The sequence below is a fragment of the Embiotoca jacksoni genome, unplaced genomic scaffold (assembly GCF_022577435.1).
Source record: "Embiotoca jacksoni isolate LCO1_2020_lvr unplaced genomic scaffold, fEmbJac1.0.p SCAF_5, whole genome shotgun sequence".
NCBI classification, from domain to species: domain Eukaryota; kingdom Metazoa; phylum Chordata; class Actinopteri; family Embiotocidae; genus Embiotoca; species Embiotoca jacksoni.
In genome coordinates this window covers 3,396,050-3,415,008 of record NW_027185403.1, presented here as the reverse complement: position 1 = coordinate 3,415,008, position 18,959 = coordinate 3,396,050, and the positions used below count along the sequence as shown (strand labels likewise).

General features: G+C 42.6%; 1 protein-coding gene across 1 annotated transcript in view; it reads right to left on the bottom strand.

Moving 5' to 3' along the window:
- The window catches only part of rab28 (RAB28, member RAS oncogene family), a 30,049-nt gene extending 12,494 nt beyond the window's left edge, over positions 1-17,555 (bottom strand). Inside the window, exons 1-4 of the mRNA XM_069171066.1 lie at positions 17,136-17,555; positions 11,411-11,507; positions 8,411-8,499; positions 6,435-6,564 (exon numbers count right to left, since the gene is read on the bottom strand). Of these exons, the coding sequence (XP_069027167.1) occupies positions 6,435-6,564; positions 8,411-8,499; positions 11,411-11,507; positions 17,136-17,210 (391 nt within the window). The 5' untranslated portion in view covers positions 17,211-17,555. The remainder of the gene's footprint in view (positions 1-6,434; positions 6,565-8,410; positions 8,500-11,410; positions 11,508-17,135) is intronic.
- Positions 17,556-18,959: the final 1,404 nt, after the last annotated feature.

The window sequence follows — 18,959 nt, the reverse complement described above, 5'->3', positions numbered from 1 at the left end:
AAACTTTTAAATATCTCCATTAATATTAAACTGCAGGAGTCTGGAATAGCAGCAAAACTGTTTTTTTACTCAAAGCCTGATAGCAAGCAGGTAAGATTCATTGAGAGTGGCATGTTATATATCCATAAAGTTTCTGGTACAAGATATAGAGAAACCTTTACCGGTTTAAAAAAAAAAAAAAAAGTCAGTAAAAGCACAATAAATCCTTCTGCTTGATGTCTGATTGAATTGGACGTTGATTTAACTTTCACAGCACATGTGGCTAATAAAACAAAATGACGGGTGGAATTTATGTGAAGCATTTAAATGATTGAGTCCAACTGGTTTACATGACTCGAAGAGAGCTCTTAAAAACGGAGGGTTTTGAAATATGAAGGGCGTGATAATTCTGTATCGCAAATATGTAACGTAATGTGAATAAAAACAATAACACTTATACTAAAATACTTTACCCCTTCTAAAAAAGCACCGGCTTGGCCCAGTTTGTTTTCATAAATACAGTTTAATACAGACGTGTCACCGAAAAAGTTGTTTTCTTTACTCTTGAGACAGTACGCTTTCATTCATTCGACCTTAACAGAGTAGATATTGTTTATAGTTGGCAGCGTTTATTTTGTAAGGACTGAAACATCTAAATTTAGTGCAAAAGTACCCGAAACTAAAAATTATTGTAATATTATTTCGGCCCTTCACAGTCGAGGAAAACAATTCCGGCTTCAGTTTAGTTGAACAATATTGCAGTAATTTATTCCTGACTTTGGACATTATTTAACTGGATTTAAACCTGCGGTAGAATGATTAGAGATAATTATCAGCATATTAAAGCTTGAAGGTGAGTTAATAATATTATCATGACTTTTCGGAGTGAGTACAGACAGATGAAGTGCTGTTAGTAGCCGGGTGTTGTCGAGTTGAGCGGGGCCCGTGCAGGAGTTCTCGGGGGAATCCTGACAGAGACAGAGCGCTCTTTGTGCAGCGGCGCCCCTGCCCCGGTGGCCTGAAACGGGCCAGGACCGTCAGGGGACTCGCTTTCCACTAGGTCAGAAGTGTTCTGTCGACAGCTCATTGATCACAGCTCATCTTGTCATTTGATCGTTCTTCATGAAACGATGTGCAGACGCGCACGCATGCACACACACACACACACACACGTGCAAACGCACACGCGCATGCACACGCGCACACGCGCGTTCACACTTTAAAACATAATCAGATACTCCATGGCGGCTAGTAAAACAATGTGGTCTTCCTCTCCGGTCAGGGAATGTAAAACAGAGAGTGTCCAGCAGTAGCTCTGCAGGCAAGGAGAGAGCCGGAGTGCCGGGCTGTCACTGCCACAGTAAAACATGGGGCCGAGTGCCTCGCAGGCTGAGTTAACGGGCTCCCAGGACTCGTGAAAAGTGAACAAAAGGCCCAGTTCTGAGCCGACCGCACAAGGCGCTGTCCGGGGTTTCACTGGCCATGTCCTCCAAGCTCTCCTGTCGCTGTTAAACTAAGTGGACTTTTATGGGAGAGCAGTAATACATGCCTCTGTGAGCAGGCAGCGTAACTATGAGCTATAATAATTATACAGTGCACGGGGGAGCCTTCATAATTGTATGTGTCGCATCATCATAAGTCTATTCATAATTATAAAGCCATCCTGCGAGCAATGATGCGTTAAGACTGGCCTGCATATTCAACTTCAGGCCACAGCAGTGAACCGTTACACGGAAAGTGAGTTCTGCTCACGACTGCCTGAACAAACACCGTCCAAGTTAAAAAACCTGAAGCAGGAGCAGGGGTGCGAAGACTGTGATGTAATATTTCACACCGCAAAACAGCAGATTTAGTGAAAAAGGAGGAGAAAACCATGCTGACGTTTCACATGCATTTATAAAATATCTGCCTGTGGATCCACATCAATCGGTTATTTACCCAATCCTGTGTCAGCAAGGACCCTTCCAGGAATTCCTCCATATCAATGTTGTGGAGCAGCAAAGAAATAAAGTATAGCCTGAGTGTGATGAGGGTTCCAGGCTGCACTCCGGTCAGGTGGCTAAGCTGTGCTGTGCAACTCAAATGGCCCATGACTTACCACACAAGAAGGTATTCGAAGACTGATCATCTACTGCATGTGCAACAATATTTGCTTTATGGATGGCTAAAATGAATGAGGACTTTCCATGTTTCAACAGGCATGAGAGTCAAGAGAGACGAGTGCAGGGACCAGGGCTCGGTCAAAAGCTGTTACAATTAAATCTCAGCATTTACTTCATATAGGAAAGAAATTGTAACGGCACAGCTCCATGTGGGAATTAGAAAAGAGCTTAACCCTAGAAGGTATATCCTACTCACTGACAGTGGTTTCACACAGTCTTATCAGCATAAAACAGCTGTAATTCTTCATTCATCTCTTCCTGTAACCTGAATCTCTATTTCCAATCTTTCCCAGACTTTCAGACACACAGCAGGCTACAGTCAGTGCGGTTACCGAGACGATTTGATACGCACGTCTAGTCTGACCCTTTACCTTAAATAAAACGTGAAGAGAAACAGGAAACACTGGATTTTCTGTAAACTGTAAACATTCCAGATCTCTAGCCGACCGTACACCGTGCCTTACTGGGTCTATATACTGTATGTATAATGTTTTACAGCGTCGAATCTGCGGTCGTGCTACCCACAGTGCAAAACAGATACTGCTGACGTGTTCATCCCTCCTATCTGGGGAGGGGTGAGGGTGCCGGGGGTAAGAGTACTGGGCTTTTGTCCCACCACATGTCTATTGTGGCTAAACCTTTCCCTCGGGGGCAATTAGGACCTTTTAGTTTGTTGTAAGAGGACCTAAGTACGAGTGGGTTGAGCCAGGAAAAACATTTTTGAGCTAAACCAAAAACAGAAGCGCATTGAGCTCCTCCACGCTCCTCGACTTCTGAACATCTCTCTATTAAGAAATGTGCAGGCCTACACTGAACAGACAGGAACTGTGGCAGCTTTACAGGAGCAGGGAGGTGACAGGGGTGAGAGAGAGCTGAGAGAGGAGGAGGGGTGGGGGTAGGGGGGGAGGAGGGGTGGGGGTAGGGGGGCGAGGGGGGCTTCAGCTCCACCCGAGACCTCGCCAAGAGGGCAAACAACTCAAGACCAACAATGTTGGTGGCAAGGACATGCTTCACAAGAATCAAGAGTTAGGGGGGGAGATCCATGTTTCGCTTCAGCTTTCACATGGCTGGATGGAAAACTGGGGAGAGAGAAGTGCGACGGGTAACGGTATGCGCCGAGATCTGCCGTGGCGTGCAGAAAGCAAACACACGCATGTTGTTTAACACAACAGAGACACTGAGCCAATGAAAAGACATTACTGTAAGTAAAGGCAGCTACAGCCGAGGTGTTAGTCTACACATGTGAGAGATAAGCATTAAGAGGAGGCGTAAGTGTGCGATTGAAAGAGGCAGTGTTTGCACGGGGATGAAAATGAATGAGCAAGTATGTTTGATAGATGGTCCGAGATAGGAGCTTAGAGAAGAAAGAAAAGGGCCAAAAGAAACAGAGCAGGAGAGAAAGGCAGGTAAGACATAACCGAGTGTACAAAGTCTCTTCCGATGGAGGGATCTTATCTCCCCGCAGAGGAAAACATTTCCCATGGCAGGCCTGAGTGGAACGGCAGTGAGCAGCGTTAGAACCTCTGAGCTAAAAACCTGTGAGTGATGAGGAGAGGTTAAGAGAACTGAACCCATTTAAGTCACCCAAATAAGGGCTGTACAAGCCCATGATGGATGTTCTGGAGTTCCTGAGGGAAAGAGCCCAGGCAACGGGAAGGGTGATGGGTGGGGAGCGAGCAGGGGTCCTGCGATCCCTACTTAATAAAAACAAATTGGTTTGATAAACGACACAAGCTTAATGTCGACAAAGAAATATGTGCGCTACTTTGGAACAGTAACATAAGCCGATTTATAATGCGTGTACATTACAGCACTTACAAAGATGCAAAATATGAATTAGCGCTGCAAGCAGTGTGACACCGTTTTTATATCAGTGACTTCAGACAATCTCGGATTTAAAAGTCACACGTCCACAAACAGGCCAAATGCAGTTAAAGCAAAAAGAAAGTGAATTTATCATTTGGAGCCCTTTCAAACACACCGCACTTACTACTCTACTAAAAATGAAACACTCAAGTGGTTGAGGGGATGACTGCGCAGCAAGCCAACATTTCTCCTGAGAGGTTCCTGTGTACCATACGGCATTACATGAGGCTGCACTGTAATAAACAGTTATAGTATGTTTAGACAGACCAAGAGCTTAGCATTCTTCCATTACCCGTGTGTTCCCAGAAACTCCACAAGTGTGTCACTTCACCTCGGTGCAGTGTCCGCGCGTGCGTGCGCCCGCATAAATAATAGTGCGCGCATATGTGTGCCCTCAATAAAACATTACGCCGGCTTCCTCTCTGAATTGTTACAAGTGGTGCCATTATTTAACACAAGGCTCTGGGCAGCGTGCGGAGGGCATGGGGGTGCAGCACACTGGTGCTTAACAAGCACACTTAACCCCAGCCGGCCACGCAAAGCCAAAGAAAGGAAAGGCTGTTTTCCCGGCAGTGACATGGCACAGGAGGGCAGTCAGGCCAGGGGAAGGAGAGGAGGGGACAGCGTCATTAACGAAGCCGTCTGGTCCAATAGCTCAATTACCGTACGCTGGGTAAAGAAGACAGTGTTCAAATTATTCGAGAAGGCAGGCACCGAGTAATTCTAGAAATTGAAGCTCGATGTATACAGTAGCACGTGCTGTAATAGTGTAACAGGTCTTTCTTTCTGCTGTAACCGGCACGTAGTTCGGTGCGCATGACATCTACATCCAGGTGTTCACCTTAAGTTTATCTAAGTGGAAACACAAAAAATGTCTTGAGTGCTGAAACACCACACTCTCCCCCCGAAGACACACCCTCACAGAGACATAAATCTGTCATGTTTTTATTAAGGCCCCTTGTTATGTCTGTACTTCTATTTTGGTTGTCACAAACATGTTGCCTCACGCAGTCCGGCATCATGGGAACCTTTTAAAAGAAATCTAGACTCCGCTCCCAAAAGAATGCTGTGTATTCATGTGCTCAGCTTATTGTTAGTGTGTGCCAAGTATTTAAGTTTGATGGAAAAAGAAAGCTACAATACTTGAAAAGTTTGGAAGCTCAGGGTGAAGAGACAAAAAAAAAGAGACCAAAAAAAAAAAAAATAAATAAAAAAGTACAACAGATTGTCGTCGTGGATGTTTGCAGGTAGACATCGAGACTAACTCGCTGCAATCGCCCTGGAAGAAACGAGTCCATGGGAGGGTTTCAGGGATTCATAAAGTCTCGCAGGGTAATTGATTGCTCCTCGTGGGGCAATCTGTGTGGGATTCTGTTTCTCTCTTTTTTTTTCAGCTCGTAGGAACAGAAAAAAAAAAAACACAAGACGGACCGTTCTCAGCAAAAGGGCCATTAGAAGGAGAGCGACTGTGTGAGTAAGAGGGGTTGGTGAGGATCCCGACAGCGGCGTGTACACTACTTAAATATTACAGTACACGCACGCTCACCCGCACACCCAAAACCTAGCCTAAATACAGAGGCGCCCGGCGTTAAAGCTGAGGCATTAGAAAGATGCAACGGATGCAGAGACGAGAGAATCCGCTCCCAGACGGGCGAATTAAACCGTGACCTGTGCTCCCCGTCGAGTAACATTAGCGAGAGCTTCCTGTGCGCAGGCACCACTCTGTTGACCGTTCATCATCGCCCGCGAAGGTGGACGGTCACCATTACGCACACACACGCCGACGCCTCGCTTTACAATAACACAGCGGCAGCCGGGACTCCACATCTGTCAAAGGGATGTTTAAAAAGAGTCATCATTATTGGTCTTCATTATGGAGAATGGGGGGGATGGTGCGGGCTGATAGGAGCAGAGCCGTCTGGTTAACATCGAGTCCCTCACCTTAACCAACTACTCGGGACAGGAGAGCAGGCTCCGACCGGGCGGGAGGGGGGCAGGCGGGTGCTGAGACGGAGAGGGGTGCAGATAAGCGGCAACCTGGGTCCACTGGCCCGCGGGATATTAAATCATCCGTCAGTCACTCCCAAGAGTTCACAAACATCAGCGTTCCCATCGCTCTGAAACCTCACTCGCTTATCAGCTCTGTTATCACACCGATCAGTTATCTGGTGCTCTAACAAACACATCTGCTACCATCAAACACTCACTCCTCCACACGCAAACACAGACACGCAAAATGAAAAATGCACGGTTGGGGTGGGGGTGGGGCGGATTCATCGAGAAACACTCAGTCCAGTGAACACGAGATAACCTCACTGAGTTTGCAGCAACTCGGTAGAAATTAAAATATAAATTTCCAAAAACTTTTTTCAAAGCGTTGTAATCCGTCTTAGAGGCATGGACCCCGTATGTGTGGGTAATACTCACTCTTGTTGCCGACCAAGGAGATAACAGGATGAACATCAGATTCTTCGTTGGCCTTCTTGACCATGCAGAACCAATCCTCCATATTCTCAAAGCTCTGGTAGTTGGTGATATCGTACACCAGGAGAACCCCCTGCATCAGAGAGGGAAGAGGGTGTTAATGTCGTCACCTTCACGTGTACGCTCGTCCGCTGGGGGATAGGATGATATTCAGTCATATTAATGAGTGAGATTGAGCGAGGAAGGGAACAGTAGGTGGCACTGCTCCACTTCTTTGAGTAGGGGACTGACTCACACAGAGGGGGACGCACTTTCTCTCTCAAACACTGCGTGGATTCACGCGGATCCGTTTTAAAATGGAAATAGTGGTTTGCACATAAATAACGCCCGGTTTTGTGAGCCTACTCCAGATTCCCTGCAGAATAGAGGTCAGGTTTGGTTATCTACTGTCTGAGCTAATGAATGAAGGCTGTCTGCGGAGAGACATTTTTCTCCTCCCTCAGTAATCCTTAACACTGTATGCTCTACAGAAGCAGTCATGCAACAATACCAGAGCCACGTCTGAGCAAACACCGAGGCCAGAGGGAGTTGTTTACATGAACACGTTAATTAATCAAAAGGTAAACGGACACAAGAGCTGCTGGCATAATTCAAGAAAAATAATCGTGCAGCTCAACTATGTGCTACCACTCCTCCGACTTTTGCCGTTTCTGTCCTGGAAACGAACGCGTGCCAAAGTAAACGTCTCTGCTCCTGTTGCCTGATGCAACACGACTTGAAGGGGTGCCCGTTGCCTTTTTGTTCGACAGACACGCACTGTCACAACACGCGAGGTCGGTGACGACAGCTTACGCCTCTGACAATTACAGCGAGTCTCTCTGAACAGCCATGATTGATTACAGGACGCCCAGCGCTGAACAATATGTGTGAAAGTTCTGTGCGGCGCTGACGACATACTCCCAAAGCAAAGTGTCGTAATGTGGCAATGATGTACGATATTGTCTTGTGAATCAGGAAGACAGTAAAGGAAGGGCTGCAGGCGTGGATAATGAACAAACAATTAAAGCACAGTTCAGAGCAGGCCTCATAAGACACTGCTTCTACCTCGCCGAGTAGATCCGTGGAGTGGAAAACAACCTCCAACGCTCTTCTCCAGATAAATATGGCAAAAGTGTCCTTTCTTATAGCTGGTATACTGTGACGGGTTTTCCTGCCTGTGCCTAAATGTTAGATAATTTCCCGCAGTGTGAGTCTTTAATTCGTTTTTAAGTAGGCCTCTTCAGAAAGGAGACACTCTGGAGGTGACAGCACTCATCTACAGCTACACAGCTACCTGTGGACACTTACGCTGCTGCATGTCGCTCCCACAAGTGCGAACTAGTCCACATTACAGTCTGTGCACAAAGCTCAGCTGGTTTTTTTTTGTTTTTTTTAAATCAACACAAGCATGAAGTGAAAGGTGAAAGTAAACAGATGATTTTAGTGACCGATTTTCATGTGTGAGCCGAGTACAAACAAACACTTGGGCCGTACTTCGCTTAAACATTTAATAATTTGCATTTGAGATCTGTAAAAAGTAAAGATGCAGGGATTTTTACATCTCTATTGACCTGCTTCACTTGCTCTGAATCCACATGACAGTTTATTATGATTTTGCTCCAGAGGGAGGGAGTGGCAGGCTTTGAATGAAGCTGCTTCGGCTGTAATAATAAGCATGAACAGAGTCACCAAAACACAACTAATAGGGAAGTGGAAACTAATTCTTCCTGTGCTTCTAATAACTTATTCACCGTTGTGGCAAATTTCCTTTCCTTCTTAAGGCTTTTTGCACATATGTTTGTTAGCGAGAATAAAAACCTACCAACAGGTGATTTAGAGAGAGTGTGTGTGTGTGTGTGTGTGTGTGTGTGTGTGTGTGTGTGTGTGTGTGTGTGTGTGTGTGTGTGCGCACGCGCGTGCGTGTGTGTTCGTATCCTTACGTGAGCGCCGTATACATATTTATCCAGCATTTTCCCTCCTAATGTTTGGCCGCCGATGTCCCACACCTGCAGGGTCACGTTCAAATTACCTACAGTGGAAAGAAGAGACAGAAAGACATTTAAATGAAAAAAAAAAAAAAAAATACATATATATATATATATAAACAGTGCATGATTCAGAGTTTAGATTCCCATTTTCTTTTATAAAAAATGCTTTTGTCTTATCATCAATTCTATTTCAAAAAATTAACAAAAAAAGTAAAAAAAACATTTAGAAATTTGTGTGTTTCCATTTTGGATGTTTTTAATCATTAATTTATTGTTTTAACAAAGATCAAATTCCCGTGAAAATAATGGGTCAACTGTAACTGGAGCCTGTATTTTGGGTGAGCGATTTCTATAATAAAAGTCAGCGTTGTTGATATACATAATGGAAATAATAAATCAAGGATTAATCTTTCATGCTAAGCGCTCTTGAACTGGCAGGTCACCTACACCTCCCATCCAAGAATATCCAGCCCAGAGATTGAGGGGGATGAATAGGTACGCCTACCCTCTAATTTAAACATTCTCAATACCCTGGCAGTAAAAAAAAATGACTCCTTATTAGCCTGGGAAGAGCTGTTTGCATTGTGCCATATCCTGCCAAGTAAGGAAAGTGAGGAGAATTATGTGCTGTTAAGGAAAATAGCAATAATTAAACACAAAATAAGAGGAAAAGAGGACTGTTGTCCTTGTGCTCGTGGAAAGAGAAAGAAGGAGTGAATGAGAGGGAGAGAGAGAAAGACGGGCACACAAAAACCAAATCCAAATAAATATTTTCTTCCTCTGGAAAATGAAAGGGGTGGATGAAAAAAAAAAGAAAACGAGAGGAGGAGGGAGGACCAGACAGCGAGGAGTTTATGTTGGTGTGATGAAGGCCCTGCGCTGGGCTGGAGCAGCGATGGGGAGCAGAGCGTACGCTGTGGACACGGCTGGACGACTCAACCCCTTCATAAGTTCCCTTTTTAAAGCGAGGGAAGGAAATGCTGAGGTTCACAGTCACTAGATGTAGACTATACAGTGTCGATGTAAAGCCACATTGAGGAGCGCAATGAACAAACGGCTCCTTGGTGTCATAAAGAGCCGTCCCCGCCCGGCCGCCGTGCTCGGACACTACCTTTATTTGTGTTTCAAAGATTCACACCGAGTCAACGGTGCGGACATTTTTCTGCGAGAAGTTAAAACTGAAAGACGGACAAACCTTAAAATCTGATAACACCAGCCAGGAAAAAAAAGAACATGTAATTGTCTTGTCAGTGTGGCGTCAGGCTGATGCAGACCAGCAGCTTCTGAAACTCTGACAGAATTTATCAAGTAGATTTCACCTCCAGTCAGTCCCCTTCACCGCCTGTACCTCACTGGTTTGGCAGGGACATCTGGAAGAGGTATTGTTATAAAAAGCACACACAGAGGAGGCTGTTGTGTGCCAGTCGGCCTCGCCTCACCTCTCCCTGCGTTGGAAAATGTACATTAAGTTTGACAAGCTGGGCCTTCATGGTGAGAGGGGCCAACGCTGGCTATAGGCTTCGCTCTCCCCTGCTGCAAAAGGCCCTTACAGCCCCACAGAGACCCGGAGAACCACACAACCTCTCCAATACAAGGCAGGGTGGGGGTCCTAACGAAGTTTGGGACCACCCAGCTCGCAGAGCCACCCTCCTCTTCATCAGCTCATCAACACCCAATTCCCCAGAAAATGGGCCATTTAACAACTCCGGTGTTGAGCCCAGTGTTGTTGCTGCCCCACTGATACGGACGTGAATACTGTAGTTAAACAAAGCGTCCAGTTTAACGCTGAAAAGATCAGCGATCATTTCAGGAGAGAAACTGACTGCAGAAGTCGCACGTTTGAGAGCATTTGTTCGGGTTGGTATTAAAGAGCCGAGCCCAGCCTGTGCTTTTGGTTGGCTCGTTTCATTCTGACTCCACCACAACATTTTTGGGGGTTTAGTTCTCCTAAGTCTCATAAGCTGAAACTGACACAAAATCAAAATAGTAACCTTCAGCCAACTCACAAATCAGCATAACTTTTACTTTTAGCACTTAATTTGCCCTCGCTTAATGTTGTTTTATTAGTAATGAAAGAATGGAGCCACTTTGCAGATTTCTGGAGCTTAGGCTTTGGCAGAGTTTAAGAAACGCCATTTAAAATGCTGAAAATCCCCATTTCACATGGTAGGATGTAAAAATGGAGTGCTTTCGTCTAAATATAGCATCAGTCAATAAACATTTATTTTATAGATCTAAGGGGGATACAGTGTGGCTTTATTTCTGCGGCTTCAACATAAACAAATAAGAACATCAATGTTTTATGTGGTGCAGGACAAAGATCAGTTGAACTCGGGGATCAGCGATATGGATATAAAATGTTAATGTATTTACTCTGTGCTGTGCCCACAGAATTATGAGCAAGGCTCGCTCGTTTGGACATAACCTGTCCATTGGCCTTGTGGAGTCCAAAAAAAGAAAAAAAAGAAAAAGTGTGCTGTTTGCTCTGGAGAGAAGAACGTTCAGAGTGAATAAGGCTGAGAAGTGGCAGACACTCCACAATGAGGAGCTACCAGAAAAGACACATTCAGCTAAGCTGAGTTAACCTGAAGGATAAACTCTGCCTGGAAACAGCAGGAAAAGAAAATACGAGAAGTAAAAATATGACAGAAAGTGATGCTGAACAACAGGCCTCTTTGTTAGATTTTAATTCACAAAGTTTTCCATTAATGTTCTTTTTAACACTGATAATTTTAACTAAACACAACATCCAAAACCTTCAGGTCAATATAGAGTATTACAAATTTTCAGAATTAGCCCAGTCTATCTAATTACTAGTTTGGCAAATACATACCCATGTCCGTACATATTTACACGTCTGCATTGTGCTGATTCGAGCTTGTGCAGCACACACGTCTGCACTGTGTCTCCAAAACAAGCAAGCGCTCCCAGAAGATTATGAAGGTGTCTCACCTGGAAGGCTTATTCTCTTCAGAAAGAAATCCAGGCCGATGGTTTGTTTGTACTGCTTCCCAAAGGCCTCCTGTGCAAACCTGGTGGCGAGTGATGTCTGAAACAGAGACAAAGGGAGAGACGTGGAGAATGAGTGCCAACCACCTCTGCAGCTATCAACAGGGCTAAAAATACGCCGTTTAAAAGTGTTTTTAAAAGAAAAAGAAAAATGTTTTCAGCGCAGAGAAAGAGAAACCTCCATTCGGTGCATATTATTTGTCGAATACAATATTTACGCAAATATTCACAGCAGAAAAAGCAAGTCAAAAATCACAGCATGGTTCAGGGCGAAATGCAAGATGCTGCAAAACTCCTTCCAGTGAAAATACACAGAATATTAAAGTACTTCCTGAAAAAGTGATATTCCAGTAGTGAGCAGAAGCAGAAAAACTTTGATTTCTTTCACACTGAGTAAATGCCAAACTAAGCTTTTTACAGTATTTCATTTTCTAGTATTTCTAAAAATACAAAGGTATAATTTATCATATCACAACACTTCTGTGTTATTCTTTTCCATGATAGCGCGCAGCCACCGTTCTTAGGAAATCTAACTTTTGCGGTACGTGCTGCAGGACATTAGTTTCATCATTCAAATCCATTTAAAGCACCAATAGAAAAAAAAAAAAACTCATGATTGACTCGGAGGGTCGCTGATGTAATTGTCTGCCGTCTCACTGCTCAGCCACGGGTGTGACAGTGAAAATCAATGTGAATTACAAAAACAGGTGTCGGGCTGTGTGTCATGTCTCCGGACTGTAGACCTAATAATTGCCACAAATTATAAAACCTCCATCACTGTCACTGTTGTGTTTGAGGAGGAAAAAAAATAGCATGTTAGGGGCTCTCCTGAAATCCATGGGAATTCACAGCGCAGGCTTGACATGCCAAGTTTAATTCAGTTTGATGGATGAGGACAGGGGGGGAAAAAAATGAAGTGCTGAATGTCTATTAGCTATCTTTAGAGCAGTGTGCTTACATAAACACAACAGAGAAGTGAAGCAATGGGATTCCCTGAGTGTTCATGTGGCAGCAAATGCATTTTAATGTGGTACTTGACAATCGCTGAGGGTTAGACGATTTAAAACTAAATTCTTTCTTTCAATCCGCTAAGCTTTCACTTGAGCCTGTGCCCGTATCTGCCTCCATTCATTATTGGAAGTTTTAGGTTTAGCCAAATAATGTCTTAAATAAGACAGGGTTTCTGTCAAATTCCTCCTGGGGAGACAGTACAGGAAAACGTCTATCATGGTTTACCCAAGTCTTGAACAACGGTGTCTTTGGTTTTCTGAACATGCTCATCTTATCAATGTGGATGCCAACATAAATGTAAAACCTTTACGTGAAACCCAACGTGGGTTTTTAAATGCAATCTTTTAATTAAGCCTAATGAGTGTCTAAATCTGGCTTTTTGATTAGCATCTACGTAGAGGCGGAAAATAATTTCCATTGACCTAATTCTTTTAAAGTTCACTCATCTCCAGACTTTTTGACTCTCAGCCTGCGGAGCTTGTCACAGGCTAAAGAGTGACTGAAAAATTACTAGAGGTGACTGACGCAACAAGGAGAAAATCGGCCATTTAAGTAGCCCAAACAATCACCGACAACACAGGAATAACAAGCTCCGACAGCAAAAATGTATTCCACATGCTCACGTTGGCCTCAGTGGCCATTTGTCTTGGCATTCCAGTAGCTTGGCTCTCCTCCCTCTACGTCGTCTTTTTTTTTTTTTTTTTTTTTTTTCCACCGTACAATTGGAACTAACCAGCGAATGTAAAAACTGGCGTAATCCTGACACTCAAACAGAGAACAGCACAGGGTCACCAATGATACCAATGCCGGGAAATGGGAGGAAGTTCTACTGAAACAAGAAACTGGGAGAGAGGGGAAAAAAAAAATAATAAATATGGTAAGCTGACTATGACCATGTGATGCAACTCGTATGAGAGAGGCAGTGCGTTTTTACAGCACGCTATCAAAACTGGCTTCTTACTGTTCTTTAATTAAGAAGTTAAGAAGAGGTTTGACTGCGAAGAACACTGCTGGGATATACAGTCGTGTCTATTACTGTACAGGCCCTGCACCTAAAGCTCCTTTCTACCCTATGGGTCAGAGAACAGCAAATATTGAGGAAAAACTGAGAGGCTTATAACTCAGGTTGAAAAATAGACCTGTGTGTAAGTTAGGCCCAGCGCCTTAAGAGCCTGGCTAAATGTGAGACTCCATATTTTAAAAACATCTCTCTCAGGTGGACAAGCCGTCCCACATCTCCCTATATTTCTGAATGGACAACCAACCACAAGAGAAAATACCACTGAACATGCTGTCCAAGAAAAACTGATCCGATTGCAATTTGCTCAGCAAATTGACATTAATAAGGGGGAAACGGCATTCAAGATGTCAGTCAGTGGTGCAGACTCAAAATGGGGGGCAGGGCTCCTGTTTTCTGCCCAAAACAGACAAGCAGGTAAGTCATTCAGACAGTGACGAGCTGACACCTGGCAGCAGTGTGAGGAGGGTTATTAATGTAGCGTATCTACAGGGAACTGAGTTGTGTGTGTTCTTTGCACATACACACACCCCTGCACACACTGCACCCCCGAAAAGAAAATGTCAACTTTCCAGAATGAGAACATTCATTTTTCTCATTGGGTCTCACCATTACTGCTACATTCATTTTCTTTCTCCCAGAGGAAGGAGAGATTAGTTACAAAAGGGGATGTGGAGCTGAAAAGCACTTGACATCTCTGCCTTACGTGCACATTCACTCGGGGATTCGAGATGCAGCAAAGAAGAAACAGATGAATTGTCATGACAACCTCCTTGCTTTGCTGCAAAAGATTGTTTTGCCTAACTAGGAAAAAAAAAATCCCCCTGTTGTTGATGTAAGTTAGACTTCCTCATTCCAATTCTTTAAAATTATCGTAATGAATATGATTCAGTTCAGTAGTTTTGAAAGAGAAAAGCGACGATCAGCAGCCACAAAGCTTTTGTAGATTCAGTGCAGAGACGAAGGCTCCATTTTTTTAAACAGTTCAGTCGTCCATAAAACAAAGTCGTTATGCGCGTCTCTCTTTCAGTTGTTATTTCATTTTAACAATTTAGAAAACAGCAACATTTCCTCACACGGGACGTCCCGATGTGATTTTCTTAAATAGGGCCTAAATCTAATGCCAAATGCGTAAGGGGTCCTTGGATGGATGGAAAACAACCACCAGCTGCAGGAACCAGGCTGAGAAAACGGTAGCCTTCCTTTATCAGCTATCACACACCGCATGCTGCTGTACGGTGCAGTGTTTTAGCCCACTGAGCAGTCGCAGCAGTCCACACGTGGAATACAAATGCAGGGACTGAAAAAAATCCGTCATGTAGCTGTAATTAATGTTCAAACAATGAAAATATAATTTCACTAAAGCAAACTATTCTAAAACAGGATGTTTTAAGTATATGTGATGTGTTTTATTAAAACATGAACTCTAATACATTTAAAAAAAAAAATCCCTAAAACCTACCTGGGTTTCATACCAATACATTTAAGGAGGCACCTTTGAATAAGAAATTTGACTTTCAGATGAGCACATAAACAAACAACATCATTTTCTTCACAGTGTCAGCTTATGATCTAAGTTATAATGAAACACGGCACCACAGGTACATAACTATGCTCAATAGCACATGCAATGTGGATTAAAGTCCTGGTAGACTTAATACGTTTAAAACAACGGATTTGTTTCAGATTTAAATCCATTATGTTTGAGACGTAATCAAAACTACAGTTGATTAACTTTGTCGAAGAAGCCACTGGATTTTCAGGATGCACAAAAAATGTGTAAAACGCTTTTTTTTTGGTTTGTTTGTTTTGGGAAACAAATTACCCAACTTTTTTCTCTCAAGCTCATTTCTTGAGTGTGGCATGAAACAACCGAGAACGTGTTTAGCCACAGTTAGGTCAACAATATAGGAAACTGTACAACATAAGCAAACGCTTCATATTATCCGTAAAGAGCATCCGAATGTGAATTACTACTTTACATAAAAACAGTAGTTACGTATTTAATAGTTCACTAATCATAATTAAGTGATCACTTTTGACATACGTAAAGATCTCTAAACACCCCACATCTTTTGCGCCTCAACAGCTGTCCTTGAAAAACTGTAATCCTGCTGGTATTTTACAGTTCAGTTGAGCAATCAAAATAGACTGTGGCTGTCAATCAGAGCTGCAAATGATTAGTTGATTAATCAATCAGTTGATAGAAAAGTATTTTGATGACTGATTAATCCTTTTGAATCATTTTTGTAAATGACAAAATGCATACATTGTCTGATTCTGTTTCTTTAGTCCTCTATCACAATAAACATAATATATTTTAGTTTTGACAAAATCAAACATTTTAGGCTGCACCATGGGGCTTTGGGAAACATTGGTTAATATATATTTTACCATTTTGTGAATTTTTTTTTTTAGAACAAACAGATAATCAATTATTCAAGAAAAGTATTGACAGATTTATCAATCATGAGAAAAAAAAATCATTATTTGCAGCCCTACTGTGAATACAGTGAAATTGTAGGTGTGTATCACAAGTCATAAAGCAGGTTGAGCAGATTTTCTGATTTGTAATTGGGGTATTTTTTTTACGTGCGCTTCAAACAAAACAAGACATGTGAAGATGTAACTTCGGTCTATTATTTTCTCGATCGATTAAACGGGAAAATAACAGGCAGGTGAAATGGTAATCACTAGTTGCAGCTTGGACTGGGCGATATGGACAAAATCCCATATCACAGTATTTCTGACCAAATACATCGATATCAAAATTGGAACGGTATGGTAGGGATGACTACTGGTGCTTTTGATTTTTAACAAATAATCATCAGTTATGTGGATATAATGACTGAGTGGGTAAAGTCAAATAATAGAACAGCTAAAACAGTCTTGAGTAGTTCAGAAAAGCACAGCACTTTACTGTAATGCAGCCTTTAAAACCAGGAAAAGACAACACAGACATACCATAATCACGATATTGAGATATCTAAAAATGCAAGATGATAGCTATTCTTATATAATAAAAAAAAAAAAATACGATGAAATATTGACATATCACACACCCCCAAGTTGCAGCCCTGGAGCTAACCTCGATAAGAAGTCATTAAAAACGAATAATTACACGTGCGTACGCCATTGATAAATTTACAATAGGCCACAAAAACATAGCAGCACGTTCATTTTCTTTGTGTTTAACTTTTAGAAACAACCTCGAGTTAAATCGATCAGATTTTAGTGTGGATTTTCCCTTTAAAAGTCTGCAGCACCAGACAAATGAAACCTTTTTACACGGTGACGTCGGACAAGATAGCCACAGAGTGGGGGGGGGAGGAGGGTTAAACTGCCCGTGCTTTAATCCTCCCTCGACAACTTTGATGTTAAATGTACTCTGTTATCTCGACTGGACTTGGGAGTTGTTTTTAGCAAATAGCCACCTTAGCTGCGTTAGCGTCGGTCGCCATGGCGACTGGGAGGACAGCGCGGTTGTCGGCAGGAGCACCGTGAAGTGCAGGACACCTGAACCGTCGTGCAACAGACCCCCCCTCCCCCCCCCCAAAAAAAAAACACACTACCGGTGCGGACATGTTACACATTAAAGTCTGCCTTCTTCGTTAACGTGTGTTTGTGTGATGGTCTCACCTTCCCACACGCTCCGTCTCCAATCACTGCGATTTTAAGCTGTCTGTCCTGGCTGTCTTCTTCCGAGTCCGACATGACGCTGAATATGCTCCAGCTGTATCTGCGGTGAAACTGAAACGCTAGAAACTGGTCGCTCGTCGCTATATCTCGGCTATTCCGGTTAATCACAGATGGATTAGACGAGCGTTGAGTGGGCAAGCAGACGCCATTTTGACTCCGCTAACGCTGGCTCGCTGCTCTTCTCGGCATGATCCACTCACTCGCTGCCGCCGCCTCGACGGACTCTGAACGGGGATAAAATGACGACCGAGAGACAACCCGGAGGCCAAAAGTTGGCATTAGTTTGTAAATATTTTCAGTGTCGCCCTGAAGCCCTTTGTCTTCACGGGAAAGGGTCAGAACCGGAAACCGAATCACCGGCTCTTGTGGTTGAGTCCTGTGTGTGACGCGTTGCCGTTGCCATGGGGACGGAGGTCAAAGTGCAGGTGTAGAATCCCCAAAACTAAAAAAAAATGTTGGTCCAGAAAGTGAAAATTTGCTTCTTTTGTAGTATACAGAGGTACAATTTTAATTAACTTTACTTTATTATTTCCATTTTGAACTACTTAAACGTTCTAAATCCTCCAAATATTGGATTATTTATTCCATGAAGTTTTATTTGACAGGTAGTAAGTTATATTTAGGACTACGAATTATGCTGCACATTCAGTTTACACACAAAACTCGTGATTGGCTCATGAAATATGCTGCGATTCTATACAATAACCTATTGAACACAATACCAAGCATTTAAAATGTGTTAAGTTGTTCAAGTTTGTTAATGTGGTGCACTTTGGTAAACCTGTGTGGTGTTTAAATCTGAGACGTAAATAAATCGCACTTGACTTGACTTAAAAGCTCCACCTCGACAGCACATTAAAATGATCATGCATGAGTAATAAATATTAAAACAATTGTCCTTTACATGACACTCTGACAGCAGCCATTCTCCATGACAACTATGTTTACTTTTGATGCCTAAATTACATTGTGGTGTTTATACTTGTGAACATATAGTCCGTTTTATCAAATTTGTAATGCAGATGGGGCATTTTTAGTGTATCATTGTTTCTTATAGTTCATCTAAATACTTCTACAATATATCCTTTCATTTAAACCTAAATATTCTCAGTGCATTATCTGGAATTACAATTGACTGAGTACTGATATATTATTTCCACAAACAAAGCTATGGGCATAAATCGATTTAATATAATATTCTGATAACATTAGTGTATATGAAAAGTATCAAATGTTAACTGGAAACCCATTTTGACTGTAGTCTGTACTATGGAAGATTTAGAGGGTCTTGAAGTTGTCATTCTCAATGCCAAACGTAAAGGCCATTCTTCTGGGTGTCGATTATTATTCAGGTTCACCTAAATGAAATCACATATATCAGCTTTTAAACAGTGTAAAGTCAGAGGGGGGCCAACAAACACTTATGGAGCCTCTATAAATCTTTTTTTTTTTCTCCAATTTGCCGTTAAACTACTCTGCACTGTTCATCGACTATTTAAAGGTAAACTTTATTCTGAGGCATCCTGTACAGACAGAACTATTTAGTTTTTTTCCCCACTCAACAATTCAAAGCGGAACAGTCTCTCCCAGCTGTTTAATTTGACCACTCTAGTCGAAATGCTACTGTATTTATCAAAAGAAATTACTTCTATTTTTAAGTGTAACTCCAATCTTAGTATGACAAATTAAAACATTTTAAGACAATACAGTTGTGACATTTCTCTAGTATATTTTTCAATTATTCCCGAATATTGTAGTTAAAGA